Consider the following 19,656-nt stretch of genomic DNA (forward strand, 5'->3'; position numbering starts at 1 on the left):
CTTAAGAAGCTACTTTAGTGAAAAGTACTATTTTGTCTTTCTGGAGAAAACGAATGTGTCAGTTCAAAGCCTGGACTTGAAGGTGCAGATGACTGCATGTTAAGGTTGGCCTCTATCAAGTTGTGAATAGAGTAGATAAATGAAGCTGAAGCAGCACACGGGAAATAATCATTGCTTCTTTGTAGAATATGTTTGAGAGAGAGAGAAAGTGAGGGCTAAAGAATATTGTTTTGGGGTAAGAAAAGTCAAAATGGGAAGGTGAACAGCTAAATGCTACTAATCCATCTTAAGACAAGTCCAGAGTTATAGTCTTTTGTTTTTCTCTGGCAGGTGTTTGCTACAACAGGAAATCACTTGTTTACCTAAAAAAAAAAAAAAAGAGTATTCCAGCAAACAACTGTTTAAAAATGAGGTTCCCTTGGGTGGGGGGAATTCTGGAGGCATATTTTTTTGTAATGCTTGTCACCTTGCTGCAGTTGTTTTTCCTGAATACTAAACTATACAGGCTGCAGACCTTTGTAGTATGTTTCAGGCTGCAGTCATTTTGAAGGTTTGAGTGGTTGTAGGACAGAGTGCTGTAAAGAAGGAACAGAAGGGTGAGAGTAAAAGTGCCTGTAGAAGTGGTGCCAATATGCTTTTTAGAGAAACCTTCTTGAGCTATGTATTTTCACTGTAAAATACAAGAGAAAAGAAGACAGATTACCTGCTTTTATAGTTTTTTTTTGTACCTAGCTAGTTGTACAAATAATTTAACAGGGTTCCAGATTTGTGTTAGTAACATTCATACAGTTTTCTTGAGGAAGATTAGCACGGATAGCGTAGTAGGGTTGTGCCTTTTTGATTCCTTTATAGTCAGGGAGTAAGTCAACGAGAAGAAGATAGAATATTCTACTGGGAAACTTTGGTACATCTATGCCTTGGCATCTTGCCATTTTAACAGATTCTTATAGCACTTTCTAAAAAAAACACCATGTCATATATTAACTAAGGATTCAAGGTGAATGCATTGGAGAGGTGCCATGTGTAGAGGAGGCAAAGGAACTGCAGCGAGAAACAGGGAAGAGATAGGTGTGCACACACGTAACTATATATTTTTTTGTCTGTCCATACTACAGAAACAGACTTCTCGTACTAAACCTATAACCTAAATTCTACAGAAACACAGTTTTAAATACTGCCTAGATGCAGACTGGGTGAATTGAAACTTTTTTTGGTCTACTGTATCTACCTGGAGGGTTTAAAGAAGACTCTTGCAAGAAGGAAAAATCCTGAAACTACATCTCCCCCCGGAAAGGATATGTCTTATAACACTGGAGGGTCACCAAGGATTAACATTTTGCAACCAAATAAACATAAGAAACAAGATACTTACCTGTTTTATGGTTCTATTTAAAGGACTTTGAGTTTGTATTGCTCTTGGAAAGTGCTAAAGTATTGTTTTAGATACTATTTAGTTATTGTGTTGGTTTGTAAAGGTTTAATAGTTACATCAATATTTTAATTGTATGTTATACATTATTGGATGGTCCACAGTCTGTACAGTCTGTTTTCCATCAAAACTGTTATATGGAATTTATTTTATTCAATACCTATTAATAATGTCAATGTAAAGCTTGTTGCTAAGTTATTGTTAAATGTAAACTGCGGTGATGTATTTCTTTACGTACTGCGGTATATAAAAACCCATAAATAAATAAAGTCAGAAAGCAACAAAAAGACGAGTTTTTGTGTGTAATACAGTTATAGCTTGATAGAATTCAGTTTTGTAACTGTCTTGCATTGTTTGATTTCTATTTATATATTATGATGTTACCAAATGTTATGTATTTTCTGCCAATTGCTAGTTTGTTTTACTGACAATGTCTTAATCTTAAAATAAAAATATATTTGAAGTGTTGCACTAACAAATTGCCATTCTTCAATCCAAAATTTACTTAGCTTTCTCCCCCGCCCCCCCCGAATGTGCGGAATAGAAATGTTTGTAAATAAACAAAAAATGATGCGCTAGGATCATTGCTTGGCAGACACTATATCGATCTACACTTTTTTTTTTTTTTTTGCAGTAGCTCTTATGGAAACGCAAGCACTTCACCAGCGCAGAAGGGCACAGAGCTCCATGAGACAGTGTAAATATTTTTTGCTAACCCAAACAATGCAGTCTTAACAGAGAAATAAATAAGGCAGTAAAGAAGACGGTAGCAACAGCATTAGTAGGGCTCCTTGCAGCTCTCCTCGATCAATAAACCGACCTCCCAAGCGCAGGCCTTAGTCTTAGGTCATCCTACAGCCAACGCAAGCTGCAGAACTCCACTAAGAGGAGACAGTTTTCCTTCCCGAGCCTTATTTTAGCATTGTTTACAAATCTGCGGGCAAAGTTTGAATTTCCCAGGCGCTAGTAATCGCAGACTCCTGCACCACGGCGGCGGCGGAGGGAGCAGCTCGTGACGTGTGAAATGTGCCTGCGCGCTCGGGCTGAGTTTTGCTGCTTGACGGTGACGCGGTATCCGGCGCGCGTCCAGCGAGGGGGGCTTCCTTTTTTTTTTTTTTTTCTTCCTCTGCTCCGAATCGAACCGGCCCGAGGTTCGGGAGTGGGAGGGGGGGAGAGGATGGTTCGGTGACCGAGGGGGGAGGGGCTGTGCGAGAGAAGATGGCGGGGGGCCGGAGGACGCTTCGCGCGCCCTTTCTTTGAGGCCCGGGCCCCGAACGTTCGGAAAGAGAACGCGGAGGGCCCGGGGATTAGAAGGCGAAGGCGGCAGCGAGCGGGCGCGCGGGTTGCAAGCTTCGAGCAGCAAATTCTCGGGCTCCTTTGATAGCGAGCGCCGCGCACTCTCCCTGCTATTTTTTTTTCCCTCCGCCCCGTCTCCTCCCTTCCGCCGTGTCCAAGGCTGGGGGGGGCAGGGCTCCGGTTGGGTTTCCAGAGAAGCGACTGCCTTCTCGCGGGGGGTGGGGGATGACGCTGCCCTTTCCCTCCAAATAAAGAAGCCGCTGCGGCGGTGGCTGGGGACTTGGCAGGGGCGAGAGGAGGAGGGGGGTGGTGCGGGGAGCGCTCCCATGAGTGTGACGGGGAAAGGAAGAAGGCAACCGGAGGAGTGAAGGGAAAGTTGGTGCTAACCTTGGCGTCCTTGCTGAATTAAGTTGAAAAGTGGGGGGGAGGTCGAGAGCGAAGTCCGGGCAGGGGCCAGTTAAGCTCGTAAGAGGACTTGGAAGGACGGAGCTCGAGAGCTTGTTTTCTTTTCCGCCTGGATCCCATCTGAAATTATCCAAGGTAAGGGCAGGAAATGCTTTCGTTAATAATTTCTCGGCTGTGCCCTTTAAACTAGCCAGCGTGTGCCACAAGGAAGAAGTTAATAACCTTTTTCCATCACAATAAAGAGAACCCCCCCTCCCCCCTAAAACTTTCATTACACGTAAACAGATTCTTTCGTCGCCTCCTAAATTTTGTTAGAAATTTGATCTGCAAATTCCCTGGGATTTCGTAGTGAACTCTAATTTTCCAGGACCCGGCCTCAGTGATCGCTAGAATTAGACGTTCATTCTTCATAAGCGGAGGCAGGGGGCCAGCTCCGTGTCCGCCTGCGTTGATTCCTGGAGGGGAATTGTGACCTGATGGGGCTGAGTTCCCGTCACCGTGCGTTTTGCTTTCCTGGGTTTAAGTTTAATACTAAGCCCGGGTTGTTCATTTAAATGATCTTCTGTGCTTTTGGCAAAGGGGGCATTTTCAGAAATACACGTGAGGATGGGCTTTAGTCGTCTTGTTTTGTCGTTCTTATCCTGCCTAATGGTATTATTGCAGTGTCGGAGCCTATGAAAATGGCATTGTAGTCCGTCCCGCAGAGAGAAGATATATTAAGGGCTAGCCTTGTCTATGGACATAGCACGTCACTTGTCTGTATCATAGGAGCCAACTTTTCAAAACGATTGGGAGTGCGAAACTCGACATCAGTTACCTCTCTCCCTGGACGAAGTGAAGGAGCCTCCTCGATACTGGGGGGGGGGGGTGCACAAGCCCCCGCTGCAGCCATAGAGCTGGCACCTCCTATGGCGCTGGCTGTGGTCTTTGCTGCCTGATGATCCTGTAGGGTTTCAGTCTCAGCAAAGTGAATAATAGTTCATCATCTAGTATGAGTAATTTAGCATGATTAATTCTGGGCAGGGTAAAAAGAGACTCAAGAAAATCAGTACTGGTTAGCCCTGCTGTTTGTTACCAAAAGAGCTCAAACTTCGACACAAGTCATGACCTCCCCCTACAACTCAGCATAAAACATTTTGATTGTTTTATTCAGGAAAGTAAATAAAATCAATGCCATTTTCGTAAAATATTCTGTGTATCTGTAAAATGTAATGTAAAAGCTAATGATTGACATGGTCACATTTTTCAAACTTATTTACTATATATAAAAAACAAAACAGCAAAACACATCCTATGTGTGGGGGGGGGGAATCAGCCACAAATGAGATTTTCACACTGGTGATACCGTCTATCAGACAGATATAAGAATAAAGGCAATGATGTGTATGAATTTCGACACCTCATTAGTCTCTTGTCAGATGCCACGGAATGACAGCCCCTACATTAGTGTGGAAGCTGAATTGTCATTATTGTTGTAGAAAGAGACAGTCTTAAAATGAATGAACTTGGGGTCGAAGCTAATGCCCCATTGGTGTCATCATGCTGCTTCAGTATCATCAAAATTACTTTTATGGGTTTGATGAGAAGAAAAGATTCATATCTCCTCATTATCTTTAGAACATACACTGGCCTTGTGGCTCAGGTTCCTTGCAGCATTAAGGACGAGGTCCTCTTGACTGCATACATTTTTTTTTTTTTTAATTTTGCTGTGCATAGGGGACGAACTGTGCATAAGAGCCAACTTTCTAAAAGGATTGGGGGGGTGCTAAACTTAACACAAATTAACACTCTGGACACGGTGAAGCCCCCGCTGCATCCACAGAGCTGGTGCCTGGGCTAATGCTTAAACAGCAACAGAATTGCTGGAGAGAGGGAAAGGGTAGTGGAGGGTAGGAAAATAAGGGGAAAACTTCAAGCTACCCGAAAAGGCAGCTTAGCATTCATCCAGGTCAAGAGCAGGCAAGTGTAGCCCTCAAGTGCTGCCAACAGGTCTGGTTTTCAGGATAGCCACAACGAATGTATATGTGAGATATGGGCGTGCATTGCCTCCCTTATACGCAAGGATCTCTTGTATATTCCTTGTTGATATCCTGAAGACCTGCGCTGCCCACCTCGATCTAGGTACGTGCACCTTTCTGACCGAGTGCTAGCTTTTTTTTTTTTTTTTTTATATTTTGTTTAGCCTTGGCTCTATTGAAAGAGAGGCTTACTAGATTATACTGATGTCTGTGCATGTGTGTGTGTGTCCCTAATTTACTTGGCAACGGCAAGGGGTATGCTTACCACCTTTGGGGTATTATTGGAAGGAGATCAGGCTTTTTTTTTTTTTTTTGCACTTTCTGAGATTGCAGAGTGATTAGAGGGATATTTCTGTCTGGCAAATTTAGGAACATCATATTCAGTTCTGCACAGGGGCAAATGTGAGAGCAAATTGACTACCCAAATGGAGAAGCAGAGAGAACCAAGGCTATTTGAATGTCAAATCTTCTACTTGTGGCTTTTTTTTTTTTTTTTGTGCTTGGAAATGTCCTACTGCTCCTTTGGGCTTCCAGTGTAGTCAGAACCAGGCCTCTGTTGGGCTGTGATTCCATGAGCCCTCATTCACAAGTCCCTGGGATTATTCCCCTATTTTAATAAACTCCAGCGTCTAGCTTTGCTATTGCAGTGGCTTTCTTTAGCCTCAGCCACACAACACTGCTTGCTTGCTCGCTCCTTGTGGAACACAGAATGTGTGCATCCTAAATCCGGCCAGTAGGTGTCTCTGTTTTAGCAATAACTGGTGCTGCCTCCACAGAATCCCCAGCCGGCCCAAGTTGCAGAAGTCTAGCCCACGTCTTCTGCACGGCACTGCCAATAAGCCACCAGGCCATCAGGATACTAGTTTAAAAAAAACCCAGTGAGACTGGCAGCATTTTAATTTTGACTCTGCAGTTTCCAGCTTAGTTGGAACCAAGTCTGGGGTCTGGCACAGTGAGCCTTGATTCTCAAGTACCTGGGGATTTCCCCCCCCCCCCCCCCCCTGTTTTATTGGGCCATGCACCAAAGCTGTTCCCAGAACCCTGCAATCATAAGAACGTAAGATTTGCCATGCTGGGTCAGACCAAGGGCCCATCAAGCCCAGCATCCTGTTTCCAACAGAGGCCAATCCAAGTCACAAGTACCCGACCGCATCCCAAACAGTAAAGAGATCCCACGGGCCTTAAATCTATCGGGTGTTGCCATTGCCTTCAGCATTCTGAGGACCGGGAATAGAATTCAAATCCTCTGCATGGCAGCACACATTGTTGCTACTGAACCACCAGTTCAGCCCAAAAGCTGCTATTGTCTAGCTGGATAATGCAGGCTAATTCTAAAATGTAGCTGAAATGTTGTTTTTTTTTGTTTGTAATAAATTCTACTGCGGTGACTGGAGTACTTAGGCAGCAGTTGATAATGGCTCTTCCAGATCTCAGCTTCAGGATCCACAGGCCATATTCCACTTTCCCTCTGAATCTGTCCTGGCACTGCTGCAAAAGATAGGAAGTAGGAATGATGCTTCTGTGTGCATCCATCTTGTCCAGCAGCAGTGTCAACTTGTCCCATCTTTCAAAGGATGGAGTAAGCCAGTCCTCGGGGTGTAAGAGAGTTAGATGCCCAGCAGTTAAGGAATTTGTTTTCTTGCTGGTTTATGGAAAGCTACTTAAAAATCCAAAACAAAACTGCAGGTAGCTGGAGTGAGAGTTATTTGATTCTGTCTTGGATGTCAAGACTTGTCCTTACCTTAGATTTTGTTCTGAGCGTACACGTATCCATTGCTGTCCTACAAAAATGCAAATGAAATCCAATGTCATCCATAGTAAATATCCAAAGGCTAATTTGGCACATGTTTTAATCTCTATTTTTGGATTTACTTAAAAAAAGAAGTGGTGTGTAAATGCTTAGCATTGCTGGTATGAATGCAAGCATGCCAAATGCTATAACAACAATAGGACATCAGCGTGAGAAGGAATAGCAGCACAAGGGAACGTGGGTTTGGGTTCAGTTTTCTGCATAACACTGTTCTTCTCCCCTTCCTCTCACCCTGGAGAAGTTAGGATGAGACTGCTGGTAACCAGCACTGGAGCAGAAGGGACCGAGAACCGTGACGCCCACACTCAGCAGAATATTCCTTTTTATTGATCCAGACTTTTAAAATATAAATAGCTGGATAGGGCATTAGCATCCTATCACATTGTTGAAAAATGTGTACAGCCACCTTCTGGCGAATACATTTCTGGTCCTTTAGCTGCCAAGTGTGGAAGGAACATGGGTGTTTGTTATTACCATCTAATTATAATTACATAAATTAGCTCTTGTGACTTTGGAGAATTCAGGGACTTCCGAGAGTGCTTGGAGGTGATTTTCAGGCCAGACTGTAGAAACAAAGTACCCAGTTTTTCAAAAAGTAAACACAGACGTGATTACTGGGAATTATATTGGGGTTTTGTTGTACTAGTGAGCAACACAATAATTTGACAGATATTTGTATTTTTTAAATTTGCGTTTCATTCATGCTTTAAAAACGGAGGTTTCGTATAGCAGCATTGCCCTCTAGAGTTTTTACAAAAACCCTCTAGTTTTACTTTTAACAAGTGGGCATTTTTCATTCCATCACAGGGATGAAATATTTTCTCTAGTTACTTGAGTGGAAGGATAGACCATAACCTCGTGACCCATTCGAATTGGACTAGGCGAGGCGAAGTATTTTGCATCGTTGCTCTCAAATCTTCCTTGACTTGTTTACAATTAATGTCTTTTTTTTTTTCTTCCTGTTTTGTAAATGGTTTAATATTTGTATTTCCTGCAGTACTGAATTAAAACAGACAGCTCAGATTAGCATAACAAATTACTTGGGAGCTTAACATCTTTTTCTGAAGGAAAAAAAAATTGAAATCTTGCCTGTAAAGACATTTTGTAATTTAACCCCCTCTACCCCTATTTTGTTTGCCTTTTTGTAAATACAGCACGCCACCTGAAATGCCTTTAGTAACTGGGTGCATGTGTTTCAGTTGCTGTTGCCTTATTGTGTGCAGAGTTATAGTGGAAAACTCTGTTCCTTGAATGGTAATAAAGACACAGCTGTTTTCCCTGGGCAGCCAGGAAAGTTCAGTTTGTATCTCTTAATCGACTCTCTTGTAGGGCAGCCAAAGAAGTTGTTGTTGTGTTTTAGGGACTGTTTATGTGTGGGTGCTTTTTCTTTTTTATTATCCACCATGTGCTTGGTTAAAAATAAATGTAATTTGTGTGTAGGTGGGCTAGGAGAGGATGTTTGCGTTCCCCGTTTGCTTTTTCTCCTATCCAGATCCCTACTGTTGCAGTCGGGTCTGTGGAGGCGAAAGGGGAAGTGGTTTCGTTCATATACTTAAAATCTCTACCCTCCCAAGTACCTTCCTAATCTCTGGGCTGAAGCGGTAGTGAAGGCACAGATTGGCACCTTTATATTTATTTGTTTACTCTGTAAATGAAAGTCTGAATCAGAATGAAGAGAGAAAAAAATGTTTCCAGTTGTGGAGTAGAGAGCTCGGGCGGTGCATCTGAGCTGGGTGTCGGAAGTACTAGCCAGGTACTTGTGACCTGGCTTGGCCACCCTTGGAGACAGATCCTTGATCTGAGCCAGTATGGCATATATTAGCTTCTTATCATTTGTGGCCTGCCTTCTGGGATGTCCTGAGGCCGAGGGGGAAATAGAGAGAAGCAGCGCCATATTATGACTTCTAAATCACCTTCATCAACGCACTGCCCCCAGGAAAATGAGAGTTTGGTAAACTGACCTTTCTAACCTTTGCCAAGCCAACAGGATGTTGTGTTCTAAAGATTTACTGGAAGTCATAAATTACCCATGGGGGGGGGGGGGAGTAAGGGGTGAGTGTTTGCACATACCGTGACAGATATAATCCTCGCTTGCAATTCAGGGCAAGTTGGAGATGATCTTAATCTCTCTCAGATTTACTGCTAATGCCCTTCTTTTTAAAAACATGTTAATTTTATATAAAAATTTCAAACACAAGCATATTACTCACGAGGAAGCAGAGGGGGCGGTAAGCAAACAAAATAAACACATGACAAAAAAAAATCCAATATAACTCCGTTAATAACATCCCCACCCCCTCCCCTATCTGAGACCACTTAACTTAGCTGGAGGAGAAGAAATAAATCGAAAAGAAATGAAATAGGTGGATAACCCAGCACATAATCCCAGGGAAGCCCAGAGTGGTGACCTTTGAATCGAGAGAGGCCCTTAGATGTCCTGGAACATAAAAAACAGACTTGGCATTGCCAAAAAAAAACCCTAAACATTTACAGGCATAATGTAAATAGAAGTGAGCACCGAGGGCCCGAGCTTCCTGTCTCGTTGCCAAGAACAGTTTCCTCCTTTCCTGTGCAGACTTTGTTATATCGGGATAGATCCAAATCCGCTGACCCAAAAAAGCAGGGATTGAGCTTTCTTAAAGTGTAATCTCATAATGGAACGAGTATCTTGCCCAGAAACTAAACTCACAAGCAAAGTCGCGCTCTCGTGAACCTCCAAACGCGATTGTTCAAGCAGAGAGGAAACGTTCACAGCATCTGTAGATGTTTAGGCCACCCCCTCCAATCAAATCGCCATCTTTCTTGAATGGAAGGTTAAATACCTTACAAATCAGGCGTATGAAATCCGAGGACAGGCTCAATACCTCTTAAAAAAAACAAAAAAAAAACCCCTTTAGAAAGCTCTCTTGGGGAAAGAACAGACACCTTTTGGAAAAGTTTTAATGAACTAGTAAAGTTTTCAAATTGCTACATTTTTTTTGATGCATTACTATACTATCCTTCATTATTTAAAAGTCATTAATATCTTCCTCCAAAGTCTGAACCCTAGAGCCCATATCTTCCAGGGAAGAACCTTGGGGCCTGCATTAATGTACCTACTTGCTGAGCCAAATTGTTAAGCCTGTGTAGACGAGTTCAGTCTCACTAGCCCATCCCAGGAGGAATCCAAAGTGAATATCTGGAGTTTAGTCAGTGACACAGAGGAAGAGACAGAGACCTCCTGGGCAGTTCCAGATGGATGCCCCTGCACTAGCTCCAGTGGCCTTCGTTCCTGCTGAGAGGGGAGTTGATCTTGCAGTCGAAGATGAGGCACGGGGTAAGCGAGATGTCTGCCCCAGAGAAATCAGGTGCTCTCAAGTCTGTGCAGGGCAGTCAGCCCGGCCCTCTATCACAACACATGCTGGGGTCGATACTATGAATTTGGTAATCTTCAGCCCATAGAATTCCCAAATTCAGAGGGGAAAGGTCTACTTCTCACGTTACACTTTAGAAGTTACTTTGGAGGAATGCTAATCACCAGCTGTTGGGAAATGGGTGCCAGCCGCCCTCTTGACTACTCCTCCCGCCCTATCTCCCGCTTGTTTAATGTATTTAACTTTTTTTTGTTTCTGATTAATTTTCCATTGCTTTATTTGCTGTAAGCCACCGTAACTAGGGTGCCATTCTAATAGAGTAATAGGGGAAGCTCCAACAGGTTGGATAAGGGCAGAGTAGGACCTCTCCTTAAGGGCGGATGACGTGTGCATTTTTCTAAATCTTGCAAACATGGGATGAAGAGGATGGCCACTCCTAGCTGGGCTCGTAACAACTTGATTAACTCTATTTTTCTTATGAATAATTGTTAGCTGAATAGTTTCTTCCCATAACAGAAAATATTGTCGTCAACTACACTGAAGCTTTGTTTTTTCCTTTTGTTTTGACTCTGCAGTTTCCTTCTCCTCCTCTTGGGCTTCCTTCTCAGTTGGAAATGGAGCAGGGAGTCTGGTACCATGAGTCTTCATGTGAAAGTACCTGGAGCACGGGCGGGGGGGGTGTCTCCGTTTTATCTCCTCTGCCAGCTCACCTTGCCCAAGGGTCATGCACCAGGGACTCCCTCCTCAACTCTGCAGTCATGGGCCCTTAATCAGGGTCACCACTGCCCAATAATTGTGCCTGCCACCCCTCAGGGGCTGCCTGCACATGACTCACAAATCCAAGCTCTGGTCCCGTGCATGGCAGTGCACAGCCCTGGGCCAGCCCTAAGAAATTGTATGTAATTGTGTATTTAGTTTGCGTGCAGCAGTTTGCTTTGGCTCCCTTTTGGCCTTTCAACTCCGTCGGAATCGGCCTTCATTCAGTTATGGCACCAAGACTCTTCAGTCACGGTTGCTTGGAGTTTTTTATTCTCGCCCTGCCCCCCACCCAGTCCAGTCACTGCAGTCATTAGACCATGGCTCCCTCCAGACCCTGGCCCGATGCTGAAACTCCTGTCTCCCCCCCCCCCCCCCCCGGCACTGTACATGCTCCCTCCACAGAATCTCCCAGCTTTGGCCAGCCTGGGAATCCATCCTCCAACCCAGTGTGTCAATAATGTCTTGATGATGTGAAATAGAATCTGTTATGTAAAACAGGAATATTATTGCATGAACCAGAGGGCATTTTGCATAAATCATCAACCTCACATTGCAGCAAGTTGTTGGGTAGTATTTTTTTTTTGAGCTAGCCATCTGAAATTGTCGTATTATTCTTATTTATAAACGTGTTTTGTTTTTTAATGCTCTTCTGTACCTTGCACTTTTCTGTAGGAGTTTGTGGAGTTAAGTGATTTTACTTATGGGGTGTCAGTAAATTGTTTTGAAAAAAGCATTCTTGAGGTCCTTCAGATTTCACTATGAAATGGGATCATAGTAATATAATAGACTGATGCCAGAAAATGACCCAGCTGGCTAATCCAGTCTGCCCATTTACCGCTAAAGATATATCCCAGCTGCTGGCCACAGAATGTGGCTGCCTGTAAGATATTGCTTTTTGTGGGCTTCCTCCATCGTGCTCTGCTGTCTTGGTACATAAGCAATCAAGATCTCCCCTCCAACCGACTCCCCCCTTTTAGTTTGCATCCTGCACCCCTCCCTTCCCATGTCAAATAACAAAACGGTTGCCTGAACACAGGGCCATATTTAAGATGGCAGTGCCCATAGGCAGCGGACACAGAGCGAGGGGTTCCGCCCTCCCCCTGGAAGGCAGAGTTCAGCAGGGCAAGGCCCAGTTTTAGGGTTACCTTCAGAATTTGGTGTCCAAGGCATGTGCCTGTGTTGCCTGTGCCTAAAGCTGACCCTGTCTGAACCTCCAGCCTCCTAGGCCCCAGTAGTTAAGTAGTTACCAATACTAGTGTGACTGTTGATAGAAAATGTGGCATCCTAAGTCCAGACAGTTATGGGAGTGCCTGCGCTTCTGATAGGACTTCTAACATTTTACCCACTTTTCTATTCATTCTGGCAGTCTCAATGCAGTTGTTTTTGAGGAGGGCACTCTGGATATGTGCTGCTAGCTCTCTTCGCCTTTTTTTTTTTGTTGTTGTTGCTGCGATAAAGGAACCTTTTGTGCCTTATTCCATGCCTTACTGAATGTGACAATTGACATGGCTTACGTGCTCTGTATCGTGGTGGAGAGATTTTTAATGCTTTTCATCTGGAAAACCTCCCACACATTAAAAAAAAAATGCGGAGAAGATTTACAGAAAAGAAAGTGCAGCGGTGATTCATGGAAGGGGCTCCGAGAGCGAAAGAGGCAAAAACTACGTGCAGGCCGTGAAACTGCCCTTCCGCAGCCACCGCATGGAGGAAAACCGCCGAGACGAACCGGTCCAGAGGGGAAGGAAGGGAGAGAGACCGAAGGTCTCGGTGTTGCAGCCGCGGAGAACTTGGGCTGTAAAAAAAATGTAACCTGGGGATAAGCTTCTCTAATTGCTTCCAGATCTCAAGCCATCTTGGGACCTCTCCTAGGCAAAGCCTGCGGTCTGTGGCGGGTAGGAAACCGTCCCCAAAATGACTCCCGGCAGCCGAGATTACGAAACGGCAGCAGGGACGTTGGCAAAGCTTTTTTTTTTTTTTTTTTTTTTTTTTTGCGGGGTTCAGAAGGTGCCAGAGCCCCTCTGCGCTCACAAGAGCTTACAATGCTTGCAGCTAGTTGGGATTTGCAGGAGCCGCGTGCAGTCTGCACCGCGGAAGCGCAAGCCACAGTCACGTGCAGCGCCTGGCGCGGAAATCTTGTGCACGCGCCGTGGGCCCGCGAGGCTGCCCTCCCGTAAAATGTGCCCTTTCGGCTGTTTATGCAGGGAATGCTTAGGGGGGCCCCCACTGCCGGGCGCTGCTGCTGCTGCGAGTGACGTCATTCCAGCAGGACTCCTCCAGCCTGCGATCTCTGCGTCTGATGCGCGCGGCTGGCGCCCCAGGGTACCACTGCCTTTCGGGACCGAAAGCCAGCAAGCTATTTTAGATCTTTTAAAAAGTAAGTGTAATCAAAATTCCGCGCCTGATAATTTGAAAGTCTGCAAGGACAGAACATTTCTCTCTCCAGCTGGCCCAAATACTTTTTTTTTTTAATTGCATGGGGGTGGGGGAAGTACTTGTGGCAACCCACCAGATATTTTTGGCTGTTTACGTGACTCGGGAATTGGCCATTACTGAACTGTATGTATTATGGTAAGGCAGCCTGTGAATCCTTTCAGCTTAGAGGCTCTTTTGTGCTTCCTTTTTTATTTATTTATTTATTTTTTAAACTTTCCTGTTTTTAAGCATTACACACTAAACCAGGGGTGGCCAACTCCTGTCCTTGAGAGCCACAAACAGGCCAGGTTTTCAGGATATCCACAGTGAATGTGCATGATAGAGATTTGCATGCACTCACTTCATTGTATACAGATTTATCTCGTGCATATTCGTTGTGTATATCTTGAAAACCAGGCCTGTTTTGGCTCTTCAGGATTGGAGTTGGCAACCCCTGCACTAGACATCGCTCTCTTAAACTTTTAAAACACACTTGCAGCAACACCTGTTAACTTCTGGATGTGCTCCTGAGAATAGGAGCACACCTATCTTGCAGAGGAGATGCCATGTTCGGTGTCCCTCCGATCATGGCTCAGTGCTCATGAGGTCTGCTTCCCTTTTATCCATGCCATTCCCATTAAGTGACTTTATTTCTAATCATTGAAGAGGTTTAGTAGGGAATTGCTGATGTTGACTATTGAAACATTACCGCTTAAGAGCATGACATCAGGAAATAGCAAAGTCTCTTAAAGCCTACTTTCTGAAGGGGGAAAAAAAAGGATTGGAGATTGCTATGTAGGTTTGTCCCTCTAATGACGTTTGCGTTTTGAGATCCTATCCACACCAGATTGTCAGGATACGTAGCAGGTGAGGGGACATGGAGACTCTCTTAAGGGCATTGTGTTTGTGTTTTTTTTTTTCTTTCATGCATTTTTGTAGATGTACACATTCGTAGGTTCTCTTCATTCTGGGGTGGAACTTTTTGTTAGCATTTTGTTGCTAATACAAAAAAGGAAGTTGCATGTTTTGAATCATTCAAACGTAAATGTATTCTCAGAACTGTGTCCTTAGACACCAGCTGTTATCACAGGAAGAGATGTAAGGGGGAGATGTTAATTGATAATGTTTGCCGGAGTATTAGAAAAATACATGTAACGCTCTGGGTGCCAAAGTATACCAGGAACATTTTTGCTTTCCTTACTTTGTGAGTGCAAGGTTGTATGAACTGTTTTTAAGCAGGTTATGTTCCTAATGGGCTGATTCATTTGTCCTTATTAGATTATTCTCTTCTAGAACTCTCGGTGGTCATTGACGTCTCATACAGTCCTCTCCCTAACAAAAGCAGAAAGGGAGAGGATAAAAGGAAAACAGGCATTTGTAAAATGCATTTGCAGTTTTAAAAAGAGGTTTATCTTTAGGGCACTGTAAGCATTTTTGTAAATGCTGTAGAGTTCTAGGGCTCAGATCCTTGGTTTCATCCTTGCTTGACTAGAACAATGTTAATTGTAATTTTGGGTTCAACACGCCAGTCTGTTCTTTGCTTCGTAGTAAACAGGCTTTAAGCTCTGTAGGCATCGGGATATGTTCTAAACACAGTCTGCTCCTTTTTTTAAAGTAAACTCAGGGAGTGCCTTGCCGGGTCAGACCCTGTGGTCCATCAGATCTAGCCTCCGGTCTCCAACAGTGGCCAAATCCGGATCCTTTGGAAGCACCTGCCAGAATATAATGGGGAGATCCCTTTCCTGTGGTTCACTCCCCCAGAAGTAAGAGGTGTCAACCTTGACTACCCAGACAAGTATCCATGAAGATAGCATGTGGCACATTTAAAATTAATCGGAGAAAGTTTAATTGCACGATTAAACTCTGGAATTTGTTGCCAGAGGATATGGTTAGTGCAGTTTAAAAAAGGCTTGGATAAGTTCTTGGAGGCGAAGTCCATTACTGCTATTAATTAAGTTGACTTAGAACATAGCCACTGCTATTAATAGCAACTGTAACATGGAATAGACTTAGTTTTTGGGTACTTGCCAAGTTCTTATGGCCTGGATTGACCACTGTTGGAAACAGGATGCTGGGCTTGATGGACCCTTGGTCTGACCCAGTATGGCATGTTCTTAATGAACCTGTCCTCCAGAACCTTGTCCAAACCCAGTTTAAACCCATCTGTACTATTGGCCTTGACAACATCCTTCAGCAGCAAATTCCACAAGCTAATTGTGCATTGACACACACACAAAAAAAGTAGTTTTTTAAAACTTGTGTTCTCATGTAAGCACAAATACAAAACAGTACTGGGGTGGAATAATGAGCTTAGGGTAGAGTAGCTTTCTTTTGCTTTAAATGTGTTGGGGAAATGAATTTTCAGACTATTTAAATTTTATCTGTTTGTTTTTGATTTCTAGATACTGAACTTGAGCCAAGCGTTTCAGCCTCCTGCTTCACCCTTGCCTCCTTTCCTGAACCTTCTGTACCGTCTGTGGCCAGTTTGCTTTTTGGCACCATGAGCTCGGCTATTCAGCTGTTGGGTTGACGAGACAGACCACATGATCTCCAGGACTGACCAAGAACTCGCCGAACAGAGCAAGATTGTGGAAGCGTCAGGTCGGATCCTTACGATCTAAGGAAGAGTTTGAGCGGTTGATTCACCACCTATCCCTACGCGTCACAAATAACTCCATCCCCATCCCCCAGACGGTGTAATGGGTCTAAGGCCAAGTTTATTGCTCTTACTGTGGACTTCGTTGAGTGGCCTCTGCGTTCTGCTTGGGCTGGTCATGGGAGAGAACGTTTATACTAACACTTGGGCGGTGCTTGTTGAGGGTGGATGCTCGGAGGCTGACAGGATAGCAGAGAAGCACGGATTCCGTAACAGAGGACAGGTAAGTGGTATGGCTGTCTCTCTCTTTTTTTTAAACCTTTAATATCCTTGTGAGTATGAGTAGGGCACAGCAGTATGTTAAGAAAAGATGTGGGGTTTTTTTTTTTTTATATCAAGTTTTTTTTCCCACCTGTCTCGTGAAAGATAAGTCATTGCTTGAGGCAGCAGTACTAAAGAATGTTTTTAGATAAAATAAATGTCTGGGAAAACCAAGAGAAATGATTGATTAACCTTTTTTTTTTTTTTTAAATTCTGTTTAAAGCTAGAAAAATATTTGCCATTTCAGAAAGCTGCTCCAACTTGGCCATTTTCTGTATTTTAAGAATATCAGGAACCTGTGTGCGCCGCTGTGCTGATCTGCCTGTAACACATGCAGTTAGCAGTGGACCCAAGGAAGGTCTGTTTACTGGCTGCAGTAAAAAAAAAGTGTACCATCTTTTATTCTCAACAATTATAAAATATATAAGAAATGGAACATAAGAGAGGCATCCTAGGGATAAGACAGGTGAGTTAGTATTCTGAAGTACTTAACCTGTCCTGGAAACCGCACAGCCAGCTGAGGATTAGGATATCCTAATGAATATGTGTGAGATGAATCTGCATACATTAGAGACTGGGTATATACAAGTTTTCTCTCTTGTATACTCCTTATAGGCAACCTGACTGGCTGAGGGGGTCACTAGATCAGGTTTGGGAAGCCTTTCCTGCTGCTTTAATAGGACATAGTCTAGGGCTGTTAGGAAGATGTGTTGCTTTTGTACTTTCCATCCTGTTTCTCAAATTGAAAAGTTCACTTGGGCTGTCCTGTCTCCATTTCTCGACTATGAGCTTGCCCCTTCTCCTGGGGCATTGTGAGTATTTTGATCTTTGGTCAGTATCAAATTTTAAGCACGAGTGTCTGGGCTCTGTCTGTTCCCTTGTTAAATGTCATGGAGCTGAGCTTTTTTTTTTTTTTGTTTGCTTGCACATTCTTCGGTGACTGTTTGATTAGCGTTCTGTGGAACTTTGATTAATTTGGTGAAATTGTAGAATAGGCCAAGGTTGTGGGTTTTTTTTTTTTTAGGATAATTCATTTTCTGTTGTACTTGCATCAACAGATTTTGATTCTTTTTTTTTTTTTTAGGTGGTTGTGGGGCAGGGCAGGGAAATGTGCTGTGCAGTTAGTAGAATTCCTAATACTTTTTCCACTGGAAGAAGAGGAGTGTTTAGATTGCGAGGGCCAACAGTAAAATTGCATAGCTTTAAAAATGGAGGTCTGCAGTCCTGATTGGGCACTTTGCATTCTTTGCTGCATGTTTTTTAGTGGGTACGTCTGCAATTGACCCTATAAAGCAAGATCAGCCTTGAACATGTGGAAAGCTTTTGGCCGCCTTTCCCTGCTAGTGTAAGGGACCATCATAAAAGACGGAGAAAGATGTACGTTCACTCCGCTGACTGACCTCTACCCCCGGAAATGCTTCTTTCCTCCTCAGCTGAAAGAGCTTGCGCACTTTGCCCAGCAGATTAACGTACGCCCGGTCCGTGCCCACACTCCTTCCAGGAGGTAATTGTACCTGTGCTTTTCCATAGCGTGCGCAATTTTACGCACACAAAGCCTGGGCACTGATCAGAGGGCCAATCTCATGGGCATGAAACATGCAGAAAATTACTGTCTTTTCCCTTTTATTGTATTTTGTCTTCATTTAAAATATTCTTCTTTTTTTTTTTTTTAATTATTTATTTATTGATTTTTCAAAAAAAATATACAGAACAAACGTTCAAGAATTTTACATCTGGTTACAAAATAAATGATTATATTTTACCGGAATTAATATCCAAAGCAAAACAATTTCACCCTATGTATAGTTATAGGAAATTTGAGGATCCAAGATGTAGAACAAGCAGTGTTACTAGGCAATATAAAACATAACTTACAAAATGTTTCAAAATTAACCAGTGCCTTTCCAATAATACCTTCCCATCCCCTGGAATTATACAGAGTGGGAGTCAAGGTATACCCGTAGTTGTTCCGGTTCTCTGAATATATATCGTGAATTCTGATGGATGATCAAGCAATAGCATGGGTATCTGAGGATATACTTTGCACCTCTGGCAATAACTTCTTCCCTCATAGCTATGAATTTTTTCCTTTTGATTTGAGTGTTTTTGGTTATATCCGGGAAAATCTTTAATGGATATCCATAGAATTTTAAATGCTGATTACGAAAAAAGGTTCTCAGAATTAAGTCTCTACCAGATGGTGTTGCGAATTGTATGAAGAGAGTAGCTCTTTCGTCAACTATTAAATCATGAGATTTTTCTAGTATGTCTGTTAATTCGTACGAGGAAGTTTCCTTACAATTTTGTTCAGAACTTTTCCCTCTATTCCTCTGAGGCAGGTAATAAATTTTAAGAATCGTTGAAATCTCTTGCTCAGGAATTTTAAGAAGGTTTAAATAGTTCTTGAAAAGTTCACGATGAGATAATAACCTGAGTTTAGGAAAATTCAATATTCTAATATTATTTCTTCTTAGGGAATTTTCAAAATTTTCCATTTTTATCATCTGCATATTTTCAGATTTAATTAGATTTCCTTGAATTTGCTCCAGTTCTACTATTTTCTGTTCAGCTCCCTTAAGGCATTAGTTTTGGTGCAATAGCGAAAATATATCCTAATGAAATCACTAAATCTCCCCAAAAGGCAGGACAACCATGCTTTTTGTATGACCACCACACACAAGGGCAAGGTGATGCGTATAGGGAAAAATACCCTTGCCATAGTTACGTGTTAGGTTTCATATTGGGAGTTACCACCCCAGAAGGAGATCTTTCATAATTTTGTAGACATTGATCATATCCTTGCTCAGCCGACTCGTCTCTAGGGCTATTCAGCTTGGCCTCTTTAGCCTTTCCTCATAGGGCAGCCGTTCATGCCCCCTTATCATTTTGGTCCCCCTTCTCTGTATTTTCTCCACTGCAACTATAATCTCCTTTTTTTTTTTTTTTTGAGACGTAACCAGAATTGTACACAGTATTCAAGGTGCGTTCTCACCATGGAGCGATACAAAGCATTATGACATTTTCAGTTTTATTAACCATTCCCTTCCTAACAATTCCTAACATTCTGGGTTTTTTTTACCACTACATCAGGCCGAGCTGACTGTTTCAATGTATTATTCACTGATGCCTAGATCTCTTTCCTGAGTGGTACCTCCTAATATGGAACCTAACATCGTAAAACTATACCAAGGGTTATTTTTCCCTATATGCAACACCTTGCACTTGTCCATATTAAATTTCATCCACTATTTGGATGT

General features: G+C 43.1%; 1 protein-coding gene across 1 annotated transcript in view; it reads left to right on the forward strand.

The window, feature by feature from the left end:
- The first annotated feature begins 3,022 nt into the window (after positions 1–3,022).
- The window catches only part of LOC115074808 (furin-like), a 180,813-nt gene continuing 164,179 nt past the window's right edge, over positions 3,023–19,656 (forward strand). Inside the window, exons 1-2 of the mRNA XM_029574656.1 lie at positions 3,023–3,265; positions 15,885–16,361. Coding sequence (XP_029430516.1) covers positions 16,182–16,361 — 180 coding nt within the window. The 5' untranslated portion in view covers positions 3,023–3,265; positions 15,885–16,181. The remainder of the gene's footprint in view (positions 3,266–15,884; positions 16,362–19,656) is intronic.

Source organism: Rhinatrema bivittatum, chromosome 13 (assembly GCF_901001135.1).
Source record: "Rhinatrema bivittatum chromosome 13, aRhiBiv1.1, whole genome shotgun sequence".
NCBI classification, from domain to species: domain Eukaryota; kingdom Metazoa; phylum Chordata; class Amphibia; order Gymnophiona; family Rhinatrematidae; genus Rhinatrema; species Rhinatrema bivittatum.